Source organism: Aphanomyces invadans (assembly GCF_000520115.1).
Source record: "Aphanomyces invadans strain NJM9701 unplaced genomic scaffold supercont1.32, whole genome shotgun sequence".
NCBI lineage: Eukaryota > Oomycota > Saprolegniomycetes > Saprolegniales > Verrucalvaceae > Aphanomyces > Aphanomyces invadans.
The window spans coordinates 387,412-403,578 of NW_008580177.1; the positions used below are offsets into that span (position 1 = coordinate 387,412).

General features: G+C 55.3%; 9 protein-coding genes and 1 non-coding gene across 10 annotated transcripts; 7 read left to right on the forward strand and 3 right to left on the reverse strand.

Moving 5' to 3' along the window:
- The first annotated feature begins 331 nt into the window (after window positions 1-331).
- Window positions 332-2,962, forward strand: H310_11579 (hypothetical protein). Its single transcript, XM_008878302.1, has 2 exons — window positions 332-1,986; window positions 2,029-2,962. Exons 1-2 carry the CDS (start codon window positions 364-366, stop codon window positions 2,662-2,664), a joined length of 2,259 nt encoding a protein of 752 aa, XP_008876524.1. The 5' UTR covers window positions 332-363; the 3' UTR covers window positions 2,665-2,962.
- Window positions 2,963-3,279: 317 nt separating this feature from the next.
- Window positions 3,280-4,561, forward strand: H310_11580 (hypothetical protein). Its single transcript, XM_008878303.1, has one exon. It carries the CDS (start codon window positions 3,395-3,397, stop codon window positions 4,376-4,378), a length of 984 nt encoding a protein of 327 aa, XP_008876525.1. The 5' UTR covers window positions 3,280-3,394; the 3' UTR covers window positions 4,379-4,561.
- Window positions 4,562-4,897: 336 nt separating this feature from the next.
- H310_11581 (hypothetical protein) lies at window positions 4,898-7,050 on the forward strand. Its single transcript, XM_008878304.1, has 2 exons — window positions 4,898-6,502; window positions 6,554-7,050. Exons 1-2 carry the CDS (start codon window positions 4,903-4,905, stop codon window positions 6,814-6,816), a joined length of 1,863 nt encoding a protein of 620 aa, XP_008876526.1. The 5' UTR covers window positions 4,898-4,902; the 3' UTR covers window positions 6,817-7,050.
- Window positions 7,051-7,298: 248 nt separating this feature from the next.
- On the forward strand, window positions 7,299-8,912 carry H310_11582 (hypothetical protein). Its single transcript, XM_008878305.1, has one exon. The coding sequence runs from the start codon at window positions 7,334-7,336 to the stop codon at window positions 8,732-8,734; it is 1,401 nt and encodes a 466-aa protein (XP_008876527.1). The 5' UTR covers window positions 7,299-7,333; the 3' UTR covers window positions 8,735-8,912.
- Window positions 8,913-10,610: 1,698 nt separating this feature from the next.
- Window positions 10,611-12,325, forward strand: H310_11583 (hypothetical protein). Its single transcript, XM_008878306.1, has 2 exons — window positions 10,611-11,257; window positions 11,416-12,325. The coding sequence occupies exons 1-2, from the start codon at window positions 10,665-10,667 to the stop codon at window positions 12,254-12,256; spliced, it is 1,434 nt and encodes a 477-aa protein (XP_008876528.1). The 5' UTR covers window positions 10,611-10,664; the 3' UTR covers window positions 12,257-12,325.
- Window positions 12,326-12,582: 257 nt separating this feature from the next.
- On the reverse strand, window positions 12,583-13,365 carry H310_11584 (hypothetical protein). Its single transcript, XM_008878307.1, has 5 exons — window positions 13,324-13,365; window positions 13,253-13,275; window positions 13,131-13,189; window positions 12,959-13,056; window positions 12,583-12,910 (listed from the first exon to the last, which is right to left on the reverse strand). The coding sequence occupies exons 1-5, from the start codon at window positions 13,351-13,353 to the stop codon at window positions 12,704-12,706; spliced, it is 417 nt and encodes a 138-aa protein (XP_008876529.1). The 5' UTR covers window positions 13,354-13,365; the 3' UTR covers window positions 12,583-12,703.
- A 430-nt stretch (window positions 13,366-13,795) lies between these two features.
- Window positions 13,796-14,418, reverse strand: H310_11585 (hypothetical protein). The gene has a single exon (XM_008878308.1). The coding sequence runs from the start codon at window positions 14,392-14,394 to the stop codon at window positions 13,888-13,890; it is 507 nt and encodes a 168-aa protein (XP_008876530.1). The 5' UTR covers window positions 14,395-14,418; the 3' UTR covers window positions 13,796-13,887.
- A 125-nt stretch (window positions 14,419-14,543) lies between these two features.
- Window positions 14,544-15,091, forward strand: H310_11586 (small nuclear ribonucleoprotein Sm D1). Its single transcript, XM_008878309.1, has 2 exons — window positions 14,544-14,613; window positions 14,682-15,091. The coding sequence occupies exons 1-2, from the start codon at window positions 14,600-14,602 to the stop codon at window positions 15,025-15,027; spliced, it is 360 nt and encodes a 119-aa protein (XP_008876531.1). The 5' UTR covers window positions 14,544-14,599; the 3' UTR covers window positions 15,028-15,091.
- A 70-nt stretch (window positions 15,092-15,161) lies between these two features.
- H310_11587 (hypothetical protein) lies at window positions 15,162-15,768 on the forward strand. The gene has a single exon (XM_008878310.1). It carries the CDS (start codon window positions 15,190-15,192, stop codon window positions 15,607-15,609), a length of 420 nt encoding a protein of 139 aa, XP_008876532.1. The 5' UTR covers window positions 15,162-15,189; the 3' UTR covers window positions 15,610-15,768.
- A 68-nt stretch (window positions 15,769-15,836) lies between these two features.
- Window positions 15,837-15,917, reverse strand: H310_11588. Its single transcript has one exon. It is a non-coding gene; the product is annotated as a tRNA-Ser (tRNA).
- Between the last annotated feature and the right edge of the window lie 250 nt (window positions 15,918-16,167).

Here is a 16,167-nt window from a genome sequence, read left to right on the forward strand (position 1 = left end):
CATTGTGCCTACACTTTCGTGTGAGCTATTCATGGATGCAAGCCAACAGTGTGGTGGACGCTTGCGATGTTTTGTAAACGCGTGAAGAACGCCTTGAATCCAGTCACTTGGAATATGTATGTGCAATTTGTTGCGTCAATTGTTCTGCGTCAGAAATATTTTCGTTGAAGTTTTGAACTGACGCAACAATAGATTGAAAAAAGATGTTCCCTGCTCGCTTTTGTTGCCTTTGGATTACTAATAGTATAGTGCTACTAAATCCCAACCCCTCAAGCTCCTCCCCACATTCCCGGATAAAACGCCCGTGATGGGGCAAATTCGTCCGTACCGACTTCAACATGGATACATTTTCCGGACCACAACATGACGACCGCGCCGACTGCAGCGGCGGCAGCTGCGTCACTCCTTCATGCCGTTGAAGGCAGCCAACGCACGTTTTCCAGTGGTCACATCGTGCCTTCAACGGATAAGAAGGATGGTAGCGCTGTTCTCCATGCCTCTCTTGTGTGGAAAGACCGTGATCTTGTCAACAGCACCATCCACTTGACGTCGACGCAACACGTTTTGTCCAACAACGCGATCGTGTCCGGGCTGCCCACGAGTATTACGCCGCAGTACGTGAGCTACTCCCCGTCAAGCATGCGGTCGGTCGTGATCACGGACGTTCCCGATGACAACGCATCGGCGCAGTTTGCGTTTTACTCGCAACAGCGTTTACTCCACGTCCATCGCACACCGAAGGAGCTGCATGGCGGGTTGTACTTGGGTGTGTCCGAAGGCGGTGTTTGCTGGTCCGAAGACGAGACGTTTGTGTACTACATCGCCGAGCAAAAGGACGCCGACGGAAAACCTTTCTGGAGCCCCGCGAATGCTGCCGCCGACGCTTCAAAGGACTCTTCGTCGGTCGTCGGGCATCAGTTTGACTATAAAGAAGATTGGGGAGAGCAATACGTTGGCAAGCGCACGTCCCGAGTCTTCACCATGGTCGTCCAAAGCGGCCAGTGTGCCGAGGTACAAGGAATCCCATCGTCCTTGGCCTGCAGCGAAGTCGCAGTCGTGCCCCGCACCAACTCGATCGTGTTCACTGCAATCGACACGACGAGCCGCCGCCTCGGACTCATCTACTGCTTCAACCGCCCCAAAGCCCTGTACTCGCTGGACGTGGCATCGGATGGCAAGGCCATCAAGTTGCCGCTTCGACTTGCCGCCAACACCCGTTCGCCTCGCGTCAGTCCGGACGGAACCAAGATTGCTTTCCTCGGCACGGCAGACGTCGTAACCCACAACACGTGCAACCTGCTAGGTGTATTCGACTGGACTACCAAGGAAGAGCGCGTCGTCGTCCCAATTGTGGACGAGCCATCGGACTCGACCTTTCGTGGTTTGTACATGCTGTCGCTGCTGCCGCACGCTTGGTCCCATGACTCGACCCACATCTACGTCAACACGGAAGTGGGCACGCGGGTGGTGTGGAAGGCGATCGAAGTCGCGACTGGCGCGGTTCAGTCCCCCGAGTATGCGCTAGGCGATGAAGGCACTGGGTCGGAAGTGCTGGTCGACATCTATGCAAATCACGCGCTCGTGGCCGTGAGCACGCCGCAAACGCCGGTCGGGATTCAATGGGTGAATCTCCAGCACGGTGCGCACGTCGTGTCCCGCACACCTGTCTACACGCAAGGGCGTTGTCCATTTGTCGAATCGTGGTCCATCGAGCCCATCGCTCCAACCTCCATCGCGAGTCGAGTGCTGTCCGTGGCGGCGCAAGCAGCGGCCCCACTGCTACCGCAGGTCTCGAGCGAATCTCCGTACGACGCCCTCGTGTTGTGGCCAAGCCGTGCATCGCTGGCGTCCCCTGGGGCGTCGGTGCCGTCCGCCAACGGCATTCCTGTTGTCGTCGACCTGCACGGCGGGCCGCACGGCCACTCCCCCGCGACGTTCCGCGCGTCGTATGCGTACTTTTGCGCGCTCGGGTTTGCCGTCGTCGCGGTACGACATGCGCATGGACCATCGCTGACGAAAACGATTTAGGTAAATTACCGTGGAAGTGTTGGGTATGGCCGTGCGCCGCTGGAATCGTTGGTCGGAAAAGTCGGCTCGCAAGATGTCATCGACTGCCATCATGCTGTGCTCCACGTGCTGGCCAAATACGCAGGACGACTCGATGCAACACGTGTGCATGTGTCTGGCGGGAGCCACGGCGGCTTTCTCGTCGCGCACCTCATCGGGCAGTTCCCGTCTTTTTACAGGTCGGCGGTCCTGCGGAACCCTGTCGTGAACATCTCGAGCTTGTTTTTCACAAGCGACATCCCGGACTGGGGGTGTGCAGTCACGGGGGTGGCTGCTTTTGACTCGATTGCGACCAGGTCGGCCGTTGCGTCGTCCCATGGCCCGCCGCGCAGCGCAACATTGGCACGGATGTGGGAACTCAGTCCCATGGCGAACGACCTCGCGGCAATCCAAACGCCGGTGCTGCTCGGCCTTGGTGGAAAGGATCGCCGCGTCCCGCCGACACAAGGGATCCAATTCTTCCACAGCCTGCAGCACCATGGGCGCACGGTCCGTGTGCAGTGGTACCCCGACGACTGCCATCCCCTGGACTCGGTCAAGGCGTACGGAGACTTTGCCGTGCATTGGGGCCTCTGGTTACTCCAGCATAACACGTAATTTCTGCATTGTTCGGCGGGAGACATGAAACACTTGATGGTGTTTGTGAAGGAAAACCTGCTCGTGCATTGTGTGTCCATGCACTCCTGTCCGATCAATCGAGCCATTCCGCGCCGCAGGAGGGCAAATTGCACTCGGCTCTTCCAAGCGGGACCTCGTCCATCTTCGATTTCATCTCCACCAGCGGGAGTTCAGCACACCCGTCATGTGCGATCCAGTCGCGAGCGATGGCTTTGCTCTGTTCAGGCCGCAGCAATTGAGACTGCAATTGTACAGTATTTGTATTATTTGTATAAAATGGAAGCCATTTGATTGGCTGATGGAAATGAATGATAAATATGATTGGCAAAGTTCAAAGGATTAGATTTTCATGATTTTAGGAGGTGCATACATTCTGAATTTTCAGCCAATCAAATTGAATTTTGTGGTCGATTGGTTTTCAAGTGGGGTTTTGTACAAAATACGAAATTCAATTGCAAAAGCGCCGTGCCACACCAAGCCACCTGCGATATATCACCACGACTAGGCCATGCACAACAAATCTTGGCGGCGGCGGCGGCATGGTGCCTCGATCGCACGGTTAACGCTTCAAGCTGTATTCGCTAGCATCGTTACGCTGGCACTGTGTAGTGTGATCTTCCTCGCTTACGCAGGGGTTCCTAGCACTACGTCCCGCACGTTGACGAATTCCTCGGTTGCAGCACACCCCGACGGCAACCGATTTGCCTACATGTTGTACGCCACGACCGAGCTCACGATGTGCAACGCTCTGATCATGGCGCGAAACATACGTCGTTTGGGGACACCTCCCTCAATTCCAATTGTGATTTTGATATCCGCCGCGCTTGAGACTCAGCAGCACGCGTGGACAGCAACCGTGGAGGCCACCCACACCAAGATGACGTTTGTAGAGCCATGGATATCGCAGTCGATGCGCGGGGAGTCCAGCATTTGGCGCGAATCCCTCACGAAGCTTCGCATCTTCGAGGAACGTGGGTACGACCGCGTCGTGTACTTGGACTCGGACATGTGGCTCCATCGTAACTTGGATCATTTGTTTGCGCTGACAAGTAGCGACGACTCGGCATCAGTCGACGAAACACTGCACAAAGCTCCATACGATGACAGACTTGCTCAACTCCGTCCGCTCCACGTGCAAGGTGAAGGCGGTCGTGGTGCGAGCGACTCCATGCTTTGGGCGCCTCGGGCATACTACATTTCTCCTCAGCCGTTCTTTGCGTCGACTTTGCTCGTGTTCACACCCAGCAACGCTCGCTTCCGTCAGCTCTCGCAGGCAGTGGCCGCATCCACTCGCCCGGACTATTACGACATGGACGTCCTGAATGACGTGTGGCATCCCGTTACGTTCCTGCCGCCGCACTACGTCGTGCTCAACGCGGACCTTCTCGCCCCCGACTCGAATCTCCTTGGATTCGCCAACGCGAGCGACCGCATTGCAAATACGTACGCGCACCACTACTCGTCCTTGCCCAACGGCAAGTATGGAAAGCCGTGGGAGGTCGAACGTCCACCCAACAACAAGTGGCGCACAAAGCGCAAGTCGTCGCCGCTGATGTACGAACTTTTTGACTTGTACTTGGACGCAAAGGATCGAGAGTGTCCGTGGCTGCGCCGTCAAGACACCGCGAAATCCCTCCCTTCCACCCATGGCTATCTCTGGCAGCTCATCTTTGGTAGCAATGCAAGGCGGTGAAAGTATTGCGTACGTTGTCGTTCCATGGCGAAAGCAACGTACATGGCAGGAGTTACCGTGGCCAAGTGAAGGATGGCGGGCGTATTTACTGTTAGTCGCATCATGCATCACCGTTGGGATCCATCGAGTATGTCGGACAGTTAGCCTCCGCTCAATTTCCGAAGACTTCACCTACTCGAGCACATGCTTGTGAACTTGGTGGTGCTCCATTCGACGCCATCCATTCCACTCCATGTCTTGACGAACAGATGGGGCTATGGTAGTGCTTGTTGCTGAATTCGCTCCACGCCCTGCCTGGGTGCTAAGCCACAGCATACCACCCACATTGTGCACTCAAAGGCGTGATTGCTTCGGTCCTGCTCGTGTGCAGGCAAACATCGACCGCTCGGCAGGTGTCGAACTTCTCGCCAAATGTTGTGGCACACCTGCTATCCGGATATCCTTGCAAATCCCAATACAATTGGCCTGTGTCGTGATGTTGTCCGGATACCAAGATCGCAATGCACCAAAGCTGAGAACACGACATGCCATCGAGTCCTGCTGCCGCCGAAAACACGAGCGCGGACGTCGACGACGGCAACCAAGCGAATCCGCTCAACGATGGAATCTTGGATGAAAGGCCGTCTTCCTGGACTACCCGTCTGCTGACTCGTGTGAAGAGCGTGGTCTTGTCGCCCTACGGCGGTGACAACACACCGATTGTCGATGTAATTGCAAGGCTCAGCCAGTACAAAGCTGCGCTGTTGGCGACGTTAGTCGAACACACCGTGCGAAAACAACAGTACGCTATAGATCTATTGCGCGCCGAGAAAGAGAGGGCTATTCGCGTTCGCAAGCTCGCGTGTCACGGCACATCTCGTCAAGTCGTCGAGCAACATCGGTTTCTTTACAATCTCATGATCCAAGACCTGCGCCTCGCCATCAGCGTGGAAGAGTGTGTAGTACAAATCCTGAACACTCGCTGCGGCGAATGTGATGCTTTAACGGAGTTGGCGTCTTCGTCACATTCGACTGACGACGTTGCCGACGACTTGTTCTTCTTACCTCCAAACGAGCTCATCGCAGCACATCCCGAGTACGTAATGCTTCACTCACGGCAACGGCACATGGACTCTGTCCTCGCTATCGCCAAGGACGCAATACAACGGTCGCCAGCTCCGCTGTTGGCTCCGTCACTCACGCCTTCGTCCGGCAACGCCTTGCTGGATCAACTGCGCGAAATGGCCGACACTTATCCTGCGATTGATTCCCATCCTTACGAAGCTCTGCCGCTACAAAGTTTCGCATCTCCAGACGAACACGCTGCGTTCTCGCGCCACCTTGAAGCCTTTCGCCGCGCGTTGTCGACGACTCAATCGTCCACGGGGAGGCTGCTCCATCGGTGGCGTGCCAAGCTCCGCCAAGACATTGAGCGCATCGTCGTCCAAGAAACGTCACCGTCTGCGTTACCCTCTGTATCAAATATGTCTGCATGCCCTTCGCTCATTCCGCCGTCCTGTATCTTTCAACCCAAGGAAGCTCTGTCGTCTCCAAGCTCCGCAGTCGTGGCTATCGACACAACTCGCTTGCCGGCTCCCCGTGCAATTGCCGCGTTTGAGTCGGTTTTGGTCCGCCGCGTCGCCCTCGACATCATGGTCGAAACAATGGACAGCGATGAAAGCCAGCGTCTCCGACAGATCCTGCGCATCGCTGTGCATCACGCCGTGTTTGCGACCATCGAACCGCTCGTGTCAGCCTACGAAAACACAGCAATGTATGCTCACTTCTGCCACATGCATCTTCTAGACGAGTGCGATCGACCGATGCTGCCGCCGTTGCTCAGCAACTGCTCCAAGTCGAACGACGAACACTCGACCGTCGAACGCATCCCACGAACTCTTGAGGCTCTTACGTGCATGTGTGCCGAAACTACTCCCCTTGGCATCCTCTCCATGATGATGGTGGCGATTCGCAGTCTCCATGACGAAGTAGCGCCGTGCATCCCAACCGTCAACGCAGATGTTCTTATTCCACTGCTGCTGCATGTCCTGTGGATGCAACTCGATGTCCTCCCCACAATCTACCGCCGACTCCATGCAGCCGCAACGTTTTCATCGGCCTACGTTCACGATGGTGCCGAAGTCGGTACGTCGCTATTCACAGTTCCTAGGACGCTCTTCCAACGTGTTGCTGCAGTGTACTACCTCACTTGCATCCAAGCCGCTCTGTCGCACATTTACGCGTCGACCGTGGGGACGTGCCGTCGTTGCAGCTCTTCTCAAGAAGGCACGATCATGTGGAGAGACCTCGGGGCGACCGACGACACAACTGGCACCAACCAAGACGTGGCTGCCCGTAGTGACAAGGAAGCAATCGCAGCGCTTTCGGCATGGCTCAAGCAGCACACAGTGTCGGACAGCACGATCTCAATCGTGTCGAACGAGTCGTGGATGCTTTGACGCACGACAGAAAATGCCGCATGTCGGCGCGACGACAACAACAAACCACCGCCAACGCGATGGTCGACCCAAGTCAAACGGTCGTCCACGCCGTTCGTTCCGTGTGTCCCACGAGCGCGCATCCAGGCAATGCGTGCCAGCCTCGCACGCAGGTGCCGGCGCATTGTTGGGATCGTTCCAAAATATCCTGGAATAACGTTGCGAGTATTTCGAATCCGAATATTCGAAAAAAGCGATTCGGAGTCGAGGTGGGTTTAGCGCGTTTTTTTATAGAACGTTGGAGCTGTGGCGTCGCCAAAGACAGAAGGTTCCGCGGAGTGCCGAGACCGTTTTTTTCGCATGGTGCGGTTTTTATCCGAAAAAAGCCTCGGTCCATTCAAACATCAAGTCAACCGAATAAAACGCGACACCACGGCCGACGAGAAAAGGACCAAAAAAGGCGAATCAGTTGCAGAAGTGGTGGGTTCATTCGAGGGTTTCTGCATTTCGAAACTCGCCCCGACTGTGGCACACGACGATGGAGCATGGCGCGTTCAACTCGACGACCACGGCGGCAGTGATGCTGCCGCTGACGCCACCATTGTCAGGAGCAACCGTGGGCAAAGACGCGTCTGTCGCGTCTACAGGGGCTTCGGCTGTGTGGGGTGCCGTAGCCGCGACTGCATCCGATCGGTACACGGTTGACCTTGTGCAGTGGCAGTCCCCAAACGACCTCCCCGAGCGACGGCTCATGGTGCAACGAATCATTGCCATGACGAGGCGCCACAAACGCCGTGTCATGCTCGGCATCGACGACACGTGGGACGAAAAAACCCCTTCGCTTGCCAAACGGATCGAACTGAATTTGTACAGCCGCGCCGCCAGCTTCGAAGAGTACAAGGACCTCAACACATTGCGCCGACGGTTGCAAAGTCTCGTTTCGTTGAGCTATCACGAAGCAGCAAGTCTGCGGGTGGATGAACTTGACGCAAGCGCCGCCCGCAACGTCAGGCGCAAGTATGACAATGAGCGAGCGGCGTCGTCGTCGGTGTTTCTATTGCACAACGAAGACCTTGTGCGACATATTTACGGGTTTCTCGATGGAAAGGATGTCATGCGGCACACGGCCGTGTCAAAGAAGGCCCATGCACTGCTGCCGTCGTGCGTACTCGCCCTTAGCTTGAGCGTGAACACCCTTGCACTCGCATTTAAGTTGCAGTCGACTCAGTTTCTGACACAGTTGGTAAACTTGGAAGCGCTCGACGTGTACAACGATGCCAAGAAGCACGCGACCACCGACAACGCACGTGACATGGAGAGCCAGGTGGCATTGCACGCGTGGGGGTGCAGTGAGCTCGACATTTCCCACCCGAACGACGGTGAATGTGTCATGCTTCAGGTCGCCGAGGCCATTTCCCACGGCGCTGGTGCGAAACTGCGGCGCTTGTGTTTGGTGTCTGCGTTTACGAACACATGCCGTCGCAATGCAATCCATGCGCTGTGTGCCGCGCTGCAACGAGGCGGTTGCGCCGGTTTGGAGGACTTGCTCCTTGGTGGCAACAGCTTTTCGGATAGCGGAACCATCGACGTGGCTGCGCTATTGCGCCAAGCAGGAGCGCTGCCCAACCTGGCCCGGCTGGATCTGCGCCGCAACTTCATTGGCGAGGCGGGGCTGAAGCGCATCATGCAAGCGCTGCGGGCCGGCGCATGTACCAAGCTCAAGTACTTGTGTATGGGAGGCAACATCATCACTGACAACAGCGTCGCGCCCGTTGTCGCGTTACTGTCGAGCTCGCTGTGCCCCCAGCTCCGATTCCTCGGCCTCGAAGACAACTTTATCAGTGCCCGTGGTGTACAGAGCATCATCGATGCGGCCGTGTGCGGGGGCATGATGCCGAAGCTGCACAAGACAACGTCCGACGATGGACCGCGCGTGTAGGACTTAATAATATTGTATCGTATTTATTTGAAGCTGGGGTTTTTGTATGGGGGTTTGTATGTTGGCAAATGTCCTCCGTGGTTGCATACTGGCGAGGGGCGACTCACGAGGGTGCTTGCCAGCGCAGGGCGAACGGGGCACGATAAAAGTGACGGCGCTGGGCAGTGATCTGGGCAGGAGGTTGGACGGCACTGACGTTGATGTGTAATGCGTCGTCGGACCTTTAAGTGCAGTTGAGGGGTCGACGACCAGAGGAGTGCACGAACGCGTTGGAAGTAACGCACGGCCATGACATGCCAGACGAGGATGCGCGCGTGGAAGGGTGCTGCCGGTGCACGCCGTTGTTTTTTCCAAGCTTTGCAAGCAGAGCCCGGTGCAGATTCAGCATTGTCAGTGGCCATCGGATGGTGCCGTGTCGCCGTGTGGTTTTGTCTTCACCCCTGAAGCATATGCCGAGGTGGTGTAACCGCAAATTGCCCCATCAATCGATATCGGCGTGATTTTTCCACCAATGGAAGAATTTCACCGATTTTTCAATGGAAGAATTTCACCGATTTTTCATGATGCTTGATCACCGCCACATCTACCAATAAACGCTGCCAACGTCGAGTTCGCGCGGCACAAACACAACGACGCTAGTACGAACGGAAGTGTCGACGGCATGGACTACTACCTATGACCGAAAAATGCTCTTTCACGTGTTTGCACTACCCCCACGCCATTTTCTTACTCCACGCAAGCAGCAGGTGTGGTTTGTACTTGCTCTGTCGTCGACGCACCCCGTGTGTGCGTTTCATTTTTAACGTGGTTTCAAACACCCGGCCAAGAGTGTATGTGGACAATTTGTCGAGTGGATATGGTGTTAATACTAATGTCAAAAAACGTCATCGGTCAAATAATGGTCGCCTCGGACAGGAGAGAGCGTTTTCTCGCGCTGCGGGAGATGCGTGCTTGGGCTGTCCCGCAAAGCACCATGACGAGGTGTTCAATCTGCTCGACGATCGTTTGGCAGGAGATTCCGTTTGGGGTGACGTCGTCATGCACATGGATGGGCACTTGACTCAAACAACGTAGCACCGACGTTCAAGCAAGGCGAGGAAACCTCGCAGCGTTCCCACTTTTCATTGTTTCCTACACGTGCACACAACATCGTGTCACTTTGGCATGCTTGATAAGCTGAGACGTCCTCAAGTGGCATGTGGTTTAGACAAGAGCAACAATGCAACAGCCATGGCGGATGACTTGTCGGCTTGCTTGCACGCAGCCACTTCAAGAACTGCAGGTGTCACTGAGGCGATTGGTACGTAGCGCGTCGAAAAACGCACGCGGTGGCCGCCACGAGCGCCAGCAGCGACGTGCACGACATTTCGTAGACAATGCATGACAGCTTAGACACGTGAAAGCGTTGAAGGTATTCACCTGCGCAGGAGGGCACCGTGCACATCACCATGTGTGCATCCTTGACACGTGAAGCTCTTCATTTTCAGTCCTTCGACCAGGAATGGACCAACGGCGTTGCTTAACATGGCTGCAACCCCTTCCCCGTCGGCCAGACGAATGCCATGCCGAGCTCGCGTGCCAAACGCATCCTCGCTGGAGATCACCCCCTTCGTCAAATCCACATTCCAGGGTCGACGGCATTTGAGATGCTCCATCCTCCTGTTTCGCGTTGGGCTGTGCAACGCAGTGCTTTGCACGGTCGATCCATTGGGCGCCACGGATGTAGCTGACAGTGTGAACGCGATGGATGGTAGCGGGTTTGCTTGCATGACGTGACCAAGGAAGTTGTGACGCGATAATGACGAAACTGTACAATTTAATACGTATGTAATATCCGAGGGCTCCACCACGGCCCAATGAGAACGTGCCAACCATATTTGCACCGACTTAGCGGCAGAGCCGCCGCTCGCACCGCCGCGAAGGGAGCCCGATGCCAAGCGACGTCTCGTACTTCTTCGGTGGCCCCCTGGCCATCAACATCTTCATCGCAGGAGGTGCGCTCAACCTCGTGATCTTTCGGTCCATGGGATTCCCGCTCGAGAAGGTGTTTGGCATGCATCCTGACGAAATCCCGACGCCGCGCGGACTCATCACGTTCGTCGCGTTTCTCACGACGCTCCTCGGGGCGTTGTACTACGTGTTCAAGCTGCATACAGTGGCATTGATTGGGCGATGCCATGAACTCGTCCTTGTCGTGTACTGCGTCGTGGTTCTGGTACTGTTGACCCTTCCATTCGACGTTCTGCATCTCAAGTTCCGTCGATTCCTCGGCCGCACGCTTCGTCGCTGCGTGTTTCCCTTGACCTGGGTCACCAGCGGTGGCCTCGTGTTCGCTGAGACCGAAACCCCGTTCGTTGAAGTGTACATTGCTGACGGGCTCACGTCGATGTCCAAGATCTTCGGCGACATCGCTGTGGCTTTGCTCATGATGTACCAATCTGTTCGCGGCATCCACGACGACATGTACCAGAGCAAGATGAAACATCATTTGCTCCCGTGTGTCGCGACCGCGAGCCCGTACATGTAAGGCGTCGACATCATGCACTCATGCATCTGAACCCGATGTGGCAGTGTCTTCGTGTTGGATATGTCCTTCCCGGTATGGATTATTCTGTCATGGCATGAGCTTGTGTGCAAGTGATTTGTCAATGCCGATATGGAGATTCTAACGCCCCATGCAGGATACGTGGGGTGCAGTGCCTCATTTCGTACCATCGCGCCGCGGTCGTCAACGACAAATTTCTGCATGTACTCAACACGTTCAAGTACGGCACGGGGCTGTGTGTGATTCTCGTGGGGGCGCTGCCGATGCTGCTCGCGCCGTCGTCCATGTCGGACCAGCGCCTTCTCGACACGGACACGCTCTTCCTCCTGTGTGCGTGCTGCAACTCGCTCTACTCGCTGTTCTGGGATGTCGTGATGGACTGGGGACTGGGCCAACCCCCCGTGCCGGGTCACGACCCGGCCGACAGCGATACCAACGACGGCCATCCAGGCACGTTCTCGTCGCCGCCGCTGTGGAATGCTTCCGAGCCCAATGACCATGCGTACCTTCGCCACACGCTGCTGTATCACCCCCAACACGTGTATTTCGTCGCGCTTGCGGTCGACGCGATGCTGCGCGTGCTGTGGGTAACGTCCAACTGGCACTGGGCCGATGTCGTTGGCGCCGATTTCAAGATGGTCGCTCAAGTCGCCGAAGTGTGCCGTCGTTGCATGTGGAACTTGTTTCGGGTCGAGTGGCAGTGCGTAAAGCTCGGGTTGCGGACGAGCTACGATGCATCCAAGCGCCAGCCGTCGGGGTCGTCCAAAGGAGCATATCACAAACTGCCGCATGCCGAGTCCGCGCCGCTCTCCCCTACGTCGGCGTCGCTCAAGACGCCAACGAGCCCGACTGTCCCGCGCCTGGTCAAGTCCAAATCGAACGATGAAAACCTTTTCAAGATGGGCAGCTACAAACCGACCGACGGCGGTCTCCACCATCTCCATGCCAAACTCGCCACGGTCGACAAGTATGTGTGACAGCCGAGGGAGCGTCGACAGCGCGCTGGCCACGCGTGGCAAAGACAATGTATATATTGATGATTCACACTGTGTTGTGTACTCGAAACATCGGGCGACAGACTTGCGATGCGATCGGCGCTGGTGGTCGGATGCACGCAGTGGCAGCGCCGTCTTGGTTCGTACATGCAGTGCACACCAATCTCTTTGGACATCACGCCATTCCACTGAGCGTGCTGTGGAAAGGGGGGCTATCCTGTGCACCCTTGCATTCGACGAGTCCTGCCGTCCGACTCTATTGAAAGGCAGTTGCATCTGCGATGGCTTCGTCGCGAACAATGCAGAATGTGCGTTGACGTGCGCTGTGCATTTCACGCTTGTGCCGTTTTGTCATGTTGTTTGTCGACTTACTTCTGCTCTAGAGTAGATTTTTGCTGTCGAGTGTCAGTCCTGGATGGTTCAGGACGATCAGTTGGCTTCCGTGGTTTCAACCACCTTCTTCAAAGGCGTGAGCCATTCTTTCAAGTCGTCCGCCAGGTCGAACAACGCGCCAAGGGATGCGCCTTGAGCCGCGATGAGGGTGATCACGAGTGGCATGTGGTTGATGTGAAGCAATGCCGTCGAGTCAAAGAAGCACGTGATGGCTGACACGCTTCCAAATTTCAACTTGCCAGCCTGCAACGACATTGAATGTTGGAAGAGATGGGCCGCACCACGACGTACTTGTTCGGCGGCAGCCGCAAACACACTTGGCAACACTGTTTCCGCGTATTCGAACGTGGACCCGTCGTCCTTGTCCGAAGGGTTCTCTTCATGCTCCACTGCACAACATCATTTCCATAAGTCGTGCTCTCGGCACACAGTCGAACTCTGGTGTCTCTTTTGACGCACGTACCTTTCAGCAACGGTACGCCCTCCGACGTTGACACCAAGATGGCCGCCAGGTCTTCATATCTGAGGAAGGGGGGGGTGGAGTGTACAATCACGGTGGCATGCAGAGTTTTACGCACATATTACCTGTCTAACAGTGCATGTAGCTTCTATCGAGGGCGTGAGCTCACGCACATATGCAGGTCATGCGTCCTTACCTCTTCCATGCTGCCTCGCGTCAAATTCATCGTAGCTGGGTGTTTATCCGGATATGTATCCGTACGATCGCCGACTTGCCGAATGAATGCACTGGCACAAACAAATCACGCAGGCCGTGACGCCGCGGCCATGTCGATGTCCTTCAACTCGACGACATCGCAGCTCCATTGACACAGCAAGGACATGGTAGACTTCTTAGCCAGCCACTTGGGGGTCTCGTTGATGCGATGCATGCTGTTGCTGGCCACAGAACATTTCGTGTGACAAGGAATGCGAGTCGGGAAGTCCCGGCGAGTGCAGTGTCGGTTCAGGAATTCTTACAGCGATGTTCTTGTTCGTTTGGGAAATCGAGCTGGCTTGGCTGAGACCTTGGAGTATTCTTTGTGACCGCGTGGTTTGTTGCCAGAGCAACATGGAATCGCACGGACGATGCGCATGTACAGTGGCTGCGACACTCGTGTCCCGCAAAGCAGTCCAAAGCAAAAGTACTAGTGTGTATGTAGCCGCAGTGACGTGGGTACCCATGTCGACATACCACATTTCCTCGCCTATTGTGCGCCTATCTACTTGCGAATGACCCAATCGTCCGAATGGAGTTCCTGGTTGTCTTCGAATTCCATGCGCATACCTTCCTTGATCGCCGCTGCTTCGTCTTCTTCCCACCGCTTCGCCATTTCTTCGGGCTTGGTGCTCGGGATGAACGGTTGGCCGCGCATTTGGTAAAAATTCTGCAAAAATCGCTCGGCCTCGACTTTCTCGTACTTCTTCGCGAGCGTCGCGTACGCTTCCTTCTCCGGGATGCCCATCTCGATCAACGTCAATTGTTCGTCGGCAAATTCGTACGCGGTTTCGTCGTCCGTGGCGAAGCCGCTCTTCGCCGCGTACAGCTCGGCCAGTCGATCTTGGGGAAAGCGGATCTTCGGGATCTTTTCACGGTCCACGTGCGGCATGGGGGGAGGCGGGTACCGGGCAACACATTCAAGCCAGCCAGGGTCTTCAATGCCTCTGTTGCGCACCAGGCCTCGTGTGTGCGCGATCACGTCGTGAATGACCTTGCGAGCGCGGCCCATCCTGCTTCGAGGTCTTGGACTTTCAAACAATTGGCTACCATGCGCAGCGTTATCCGGATAATTCGCCAATTTGACGACGGCCCTTGGTACAAGCACAAGTGGTTATCCGGTCGTTTCGTGATCCATACCTCGATACAAGAACTTGCGGTGGGCCTTGTTCAAAAGGGGGGGCGTTCTGCATTTTCAGTGGTGCACGGGTGCTACGATGAAGCTCGTCCGGTAAGGATGCCGCCGTGGCATGCACGCAGATGAGTGAGACCTCATGGGTGTTTATGTTGTGGCTGTAGGTTCCTGATGAAGTTGACGAACGAGACTGTGACCATTGAACTGAAAAACGGAACGGTCGTGCACGGCACGATCAGCGGCGTGGACATCAGCATGAACACGCATTTGAAAGTGGTCAAGATGACCGTCAAGGGTAAAAACCCAACGTCCTTGGACTCGCTGAGCATCCGTGGCAACAACATCCGATATTACATTCTGCCAGACTCGCTCAACTTGGACACGTTGCTCATCGACGACAGTCCAAAACAAAAGGTCAAAGCGGGATCCGCCGCGGCCGGCAGTGCCGCCGCAGCGAAAGGCAGAGGTCGTGGTGGCCGTGGGCGCGGTCGTGGGCGGGGTCGCCCGTAGATAGCTTACTTAGGCAGAAGGACAGACGAATGCACCGTTGAATCCAGGTGGTTTATATACTCCACGCTGCTCCTCATTCCACGACGCTCAGTCCAGCTGGTCGACCCCCCTCTCTCTTCCATCTTCAAACCTCCCGACAGTCACAATTCGTGTTAGCCTGTCATGGATTTCCTTATCCATCTACTCGGGCTTCTTGAACGTCGCCGCCATCATAATCTAACCTTTCAAGGTACTCTTTCTAGAAACTCGACAAATACTGCATGTAACCTTGGCCTGGCGGATGGCAACGTACAGAGAAATATGCATTTTCGAGAACAAAGAGTGTTGGCATCATGGCATCTTCTAGAAGGCGACATCAGAGAGGGAGCCACGCGGCCACAATTCAACGATTTACCTTCTGCGCAAATCTCTCTGCTGCTGACCTGCTCCTCGCCGCGACCTTTGCCTTGCGCTGCCGTGCAAGCCAACAAGTTGGGAGTCGCACCTCCAAACCCACGATCGCACCAACGCATCCCCACGCGACCAACCACGAAGATTATATATTTGGCTTCCATGTCCAAATATTCCTGTCAACCACACTAGCGACGTTTCGTGCGGGATTCGTCCACAACGTGACTGCATGCGGTGGTGTTTTTGATCGGGCTATTTCAACTCAATGAATATACTCTCTTCCTTTCCTCGTCACGTCCAAGAAAACACACGCACTTGTTAAAGCACTGTAGGGATCGTCCTCATCTCTCCAACGAGCGCAAAGTGATTTCCGACCATGTCGTGTGACGAAAAACCATCGCGACGACATGAAAGTGGACCGACTGCTGTGAGATTTGAACTCACGCGGGTGACCCCAATAGATTTCTAGTCTATCGCCTTAACCGCTCGGCCAAGCTGTCATGTTAAGCTTTCACCTGATTCAAAATTTACAATCAAAGATTAATTAAACAGACCGAATAGAGGTGTAAACATGATATTGGCGTCATTCCTATCGGCCTCTCGTTTGACTTTTTCAATACAGAGGTCCACGACATTTTGCTCTCTACTCAAAACGTATGAACTGTATACTGTAATACGATTTCAACATTAAGTTTTCAGAGGTCATTTGAACGCGTTTTGAAATTTCAAATGTGAGGCAGTGTCGATGAC